This window comes from Pinus tabuliformis, chromosome 2_2 (assembly GCF_031772625.1).
Source record: "Pinus tabuliformis cultivar Carrire ecotype Pingquan chromosome 2_2, CPIR1, whole genome shotgun sequence".
NCBI classification, from domain to species: Eukaryota; Viridiplantae; Streptophyta; class Pinopsida; order Pinales; family Pinaceae; genus Pinus; species Pinus tabuliformis.
Genome location: NC_142300.1, coordinates 559503414 through 559508422, shown reverse-complemented (window position 1 = coordinate 559508422; position 5009 = coordinate 559503414). Strand labels below are relative to the sequence as shown.

Genomic DNA, 5009 nt, shown 5'->3' with positions numbered 1-5009 from the left:
ATTGTTTCCTGTTTGTTTAGTTGACTATGGTTCTAATAAATATACTATTGTTTGATGTAAAAAGACAAAACAAAACAAAAAATATGGAAAGTTGTGACCCCATTTTCTAACTACAAATTGAAATCGGATTACCATAGTGACCACCTCTGCTTATTGGAATCAAAAAGGGGGTGGGTTAACCCAATACGATACCAGAAGTGATTACACAAAACCTCATTGACTCTTCATTTGTTTGGAAAAGAGCCAAGCATATACTTCTGACGAGGGTTTCCGTCTCAAGTCTGGCTCGCAGGACGTCGCTTAGTCAATTACGAGAAAAGTTTTCCACCTGCCTGTCACATACGGGTTGTCACACTATATATTAAAATAAGGTTGATCATACTAACAATAAGGTTGTATAGATTAAGATTCTGAACCAAGACAAAGAAACCAAAAGAATCCAAAATTATCAAATAGAAAACAAGCAAGGGCACTAGAGCCCTACCCACATAACCAAGCTTTCTTGGCCTTTAGGATTCTTGTCATTGATTGGTTTTCTTCCAGTTATTAGCTCTAGAAGAACTACTCCAAAGGAATACACGTCCATCTTCTCATTAACCTTGCCATACATGAAAATTCTGGAGCCAGATACCTGAAATATGATAGCATTTGCATTATTAAATCCATATATTTTTGAAAGAACATATATAACTGATTCAGGCTGCCATTTCTGTGAATTCTGTTGGTGCAGGTAATTAAATTATCTGAGGAGTGCCCTATCTGTGTGCAACACAAGGGAAACCAAGGCTTTAAACTTTCTGCAAGGAGAGATTTACAATTTGATTATTACCCTTGGGAAAGAGAGCCAGTCCCACACCAAATGTGTCGTAGTAGTTATACAAAATATACATCATGATACTCAGCTTGGTCCATTTGTCAGATGGCACCGGGTCTAGCTGGCTCTTCTTGCCTATTCAGGGAGGGGTAATTTGCATACTAAAGCTTTGGTTTGAGATACGATGTAATCTCTTTTGCTAATATTCAAAGAATATTATATTTCATTAATGGAAAAAGAGATTATTGGCAATTGAGGCTTTGAATATTTTGCCATAATCCACCATCAACATTTAGGGCTAACCTGTTTAAGGGTGATGATTTCACAAATTGAACTACTAAACAAATGTTTAGATTACAACCCTAAACACTAGGTCTAAACACCCTTTACTCTATGTCAGAAGGATATCAACTCGATATTCCATGTGCCATTCTTTGTTATGGGAAAAAACAATTCTAGCACTAACTCCTCACAGGAAAGGAAATGTCTCAAGCATCTAAATTTGACATCAGAAACTGAAACATATATATGCAACTAATGAGAATAAGAGTGATTACTCTGTTCATTCGAGGTCGAAACTGAGCTGCCTGTCTCAGACAACATGCTGCACAAATGACCATTCTCTTCATCTTCCTCATGTCATAAGCATCTTCCAAAAGTGGATATGCAAGTTCTTTTACAGAGCCAGCTGCCAGTAATGGCCTTGCCTAAATTTTGAAATTTACAAGAGATTAAGATTCTGAACCAAGACAAAGAAACCAAAAGAATCCAAAATTATCAAATACAAAACAAGCAAGGGCACTAGAGCCCTACCCACATAACCAAGCTTTCTTGGCCTTTAGTATTCTTGTCATTGATTGGTTTTCTTCCAGTTATTAGCTCATAAAATCTCACCATGTTTCTTTTTAGTTTTTAGATGTCAACTGTCTCCCACAGCAAAAGCATATACCTGTTTACCAACCACAAGCCAACTACATCCCGGATTCTTTTTTAACCTCCTGGCTTTCATCATTTTTCGCACCTTTCCAATGTCATTCCACATACCAGCGGCAGCATAGATATTGGACAGTTGAACATAAGGTGAAGGGTTTTCGGGATCCAATTCAAAAAGCCGTTCTGCTGCATATTCTCCTAATTCTATATTCTTATGGATTCTGCAGGCACCAAGTAATGAACCCCACACAGTAACACCAGGTTCTACTGGCATTTTCTTGATAAGCTCTTGGGCATCATCAAGCCTCCCAGCATGGCCAAGGAGGTCAATCATGCAGCTGTAGTGTTCCATCACAGGTGTAATGTGATAATGCTTACTCATTAAATCAAAGTACTGGCAGCCCTCATCCACCAGCCCTGCATGACAGCAGGCAGACAAAACACCAAGAAATGTGACATGATTTGGGTTCATACCCAACTGTAGCATTCCTTCAAACAGCTCAAGGGCTTATAACTGATTCAGGCTGCCATTTCTGTGAATTCTGTTGGTGCAGGTAATTAAATTGTCTGAGGAGTGCCCTATCTGTGTGCAACACAAGGGAAACCAAGGCTTTAAACTTTCTGCAAGGAGAGATTTACAATTTGATTATTACCCTTGGGAAAGAGAGCCAGTCCCACACCAAATGTGTCGTAGTTATAAAAATATACATCATGATACTCAGCTTGGTCCATTTCTCAGATGGCACCGGGTCTAGCTGGCTCTTCTTGCGTATTCAGGGAGGGGTAATTTGCATACTGAAGCTTTGGTTTGAGATACGATGTAATCTCTTTTGGTAATATTCAAAGAATATTATATTTCATTAATGGAAAAAGAGATTATTGGCAATTGAGGCTTTGAATATTTTGCCATAATCCACCATCAGCATTTAGGGCTAACCTGTTTAAGGGTGATGATTTCACAAATTGAACTACTAAACAAATGTTTAGATTACAACCCTAAACACTAGGTCTAAACACCCTTTACTCTATGTCAGAAGGATATCAACTCGATATTCCATGTGCCATTCTTTGTTATGGGAAAAAACAATTCTAGCACTAACTCCTCACAGGAAAGGAAATGTCTCAAGCAACTAAATTTGACATCAGAAACTGAAACATATATATGCAACTAATGAGAATAAGAGTGATTACTCTGTTCATTCGAGGTCGAAACTGAGCTGCCTGTCTTAGACAACATGCTGCACAAATGACCATTCTCTTCATCTTCCTCATGTCATAAGCATCTTCCAAAAGTGGATCTGCAAGTTCTTTTACAGAGCCAGCTGCCAGTAATGGCCTTGCCTAAATTTTGAAATTTACAAGAGATTAAGATTCTGAACCAAGACAAAGAAACCAAAAGAATCCAAAATTATCAAATACAAAACAAGCAAGGGCACTAGAGCCCTACCCACATAACCAAGCTTTCTTGGCCTTTAGGATTCTTGTCATTGATTGGTTTTCTTCCAGTTATTAGCTCATAAAATCTCACCATGTTTCTTTTTAGTTTTTAGATGTCAACTGTCTCCCACAGCAAAAGCATATACCTGTTTACCAACCACAAGCCAACTACATCCCGGATTCTTTTTTAACCTCCTGGCTTTCATCATTTTTCGCACCTTTCCAATGTCATTCCACATACCAGCGGTAGCATAGATATTGGACAGTTGAACATAAGGTGAAGGGTTTTCGGGATCCAATTCAAAAAGCCGTTCTGCTGCATATTCTCCTAATTCTATATTATTATGGATTCTGCAGGCACCAAGTAATGAACCCCACACAGTAACACCAGGTTCTACTGGAATTTTCTTGATAAGCTCTTGGGCATCATCAAGCCTCCCAACACGACCAAGGAGGTCAATCATGCAGCTGTAGTGTTCCATCACAGGTGTAATGTGATAATGCTTACTCATTAAATCAAAGTACTGGCAGCCCTCATCCACCAGCCCTGCATGACAGCAGGCAGACAAAACACCAAGAAATGTGACATGATTTGGGTTCATACCCAACTGTAGCATTCCTTCAAATAGCTCAAGGGCTTCCTTAGCACATCCGTGTATGGCATACCCTACAATCATTGCAGTCCACAAGACAACGTCTCGGTAATGTATGTTGTCAAATACTCTTTGTGCACTCTCTAGACACCCACACTTAGAATACATATCTACAAGAGCCCTTCCCACAAAGGCATCACAGCTGTATCCACTTCTAATGATGACTTCATGGATCTCTTTGCCTTCTTCGAGCGCTGCCAAGTCGGAACACACCGGGAGAGTAACAGCAAACGTCTCTGCGTTTGGGTTCACAGCGGCCAGCAACATTTGTTGAAACAGCTTCAGGGCATCCTCTGTGCACCAGCTTGTGCATAACCAGCAATCACAGCATTCCATGAGATGACATCTTGTTCGGGTATCTCCCAAAGCAGTTTCAAGGCTTCATCATGATACCCATTCTGTGCATATCCTGTAATCATTACATTCACGATACCACATCTCTTATGGGCGTTTTCCAAAAGACTTTCAGTGCCTCTTCAACATATCCACTCTGAGCATATGCTGCAATCATAACATTCCATGAGACCAGATCTCTTTTTGGCATTTTGTCAAACACAATCAATGCATTGTCAATACCGCCGCATTTTGCATACATATCTATGAGGACATTCTCAACATTGACATCATATTGAAATCCACTTCTAATTATTTCTTCATGGATCTCTTTCGCTTGTTCAAGCGAACCCATGCTCGCACATGCCCCTAGAAGACTGGCAAATGTGATCTTGTTTGGCCTAACACCAGACTACCGCATCTTACAATAAAATGTCAAGGCGTCCAGCCCATACCCTTGTCTGGCATAAGATGCAAGCATGGCTGTCCAAGACACCACATTCGGCTCGAGCATTTGCCAAAAGAGATCCAAGGCTTCCTGAAAATATCCATTCTGCGCACATCCCGTAATCATTGCATTCCACGAGACGACATTTCTTTCAGGCATTTTCTCAAACCTTTTCAGGGCTTCCACAAGCTGGCCATTCTGAGCATATCCAGCCACCATGGTATTCCATGATACCACATCTGGTTCGGGAATTTTGTCAAACACACGGCGTGCAAACTCCAGTTCTCCACATTTTGCAAACATGTCCACCAGGGCATTTTGCACAAAAGCATAAGACTCGAATCCACCCCTAATCACTTCTTCATGGATCTCCTTGCCTTTTTCAAGATCA

At 40.2% G+C, this 5009-nt stretch overlaps 1 protein-coding gene across 1 annotated transcript; it reads right to left on the bottom strand.

Annotated features, from left to right (window-relative positions):
- Window positions 1-472: 472 nt before the first annotated feature.
- Window positions 473-4525, bottom strand: LOC149193870 (pentatricopeptide repeat-containing protein At2g20540-like). The gene is made up of 6 exons (XM_089407469.1): window positions 4266-4525; window positions 3331-4141; window positions 2939-3088; window positions 1764-2225; window positions 1372-1521; window positions 473-631 (listed from the first exon to the last, which is right to left on the bottom strand). The coding sequence occupies exons 1-6, from the start codon at window positions 4523-4525 to the stop codon at window positions 473-475; spliced, it is 1992 nt and encodes a 663-aa protein (XP_089263595.1).
- Between the last annotated feature and the right edge of the window lie 484 nt (window positions 4526-5009).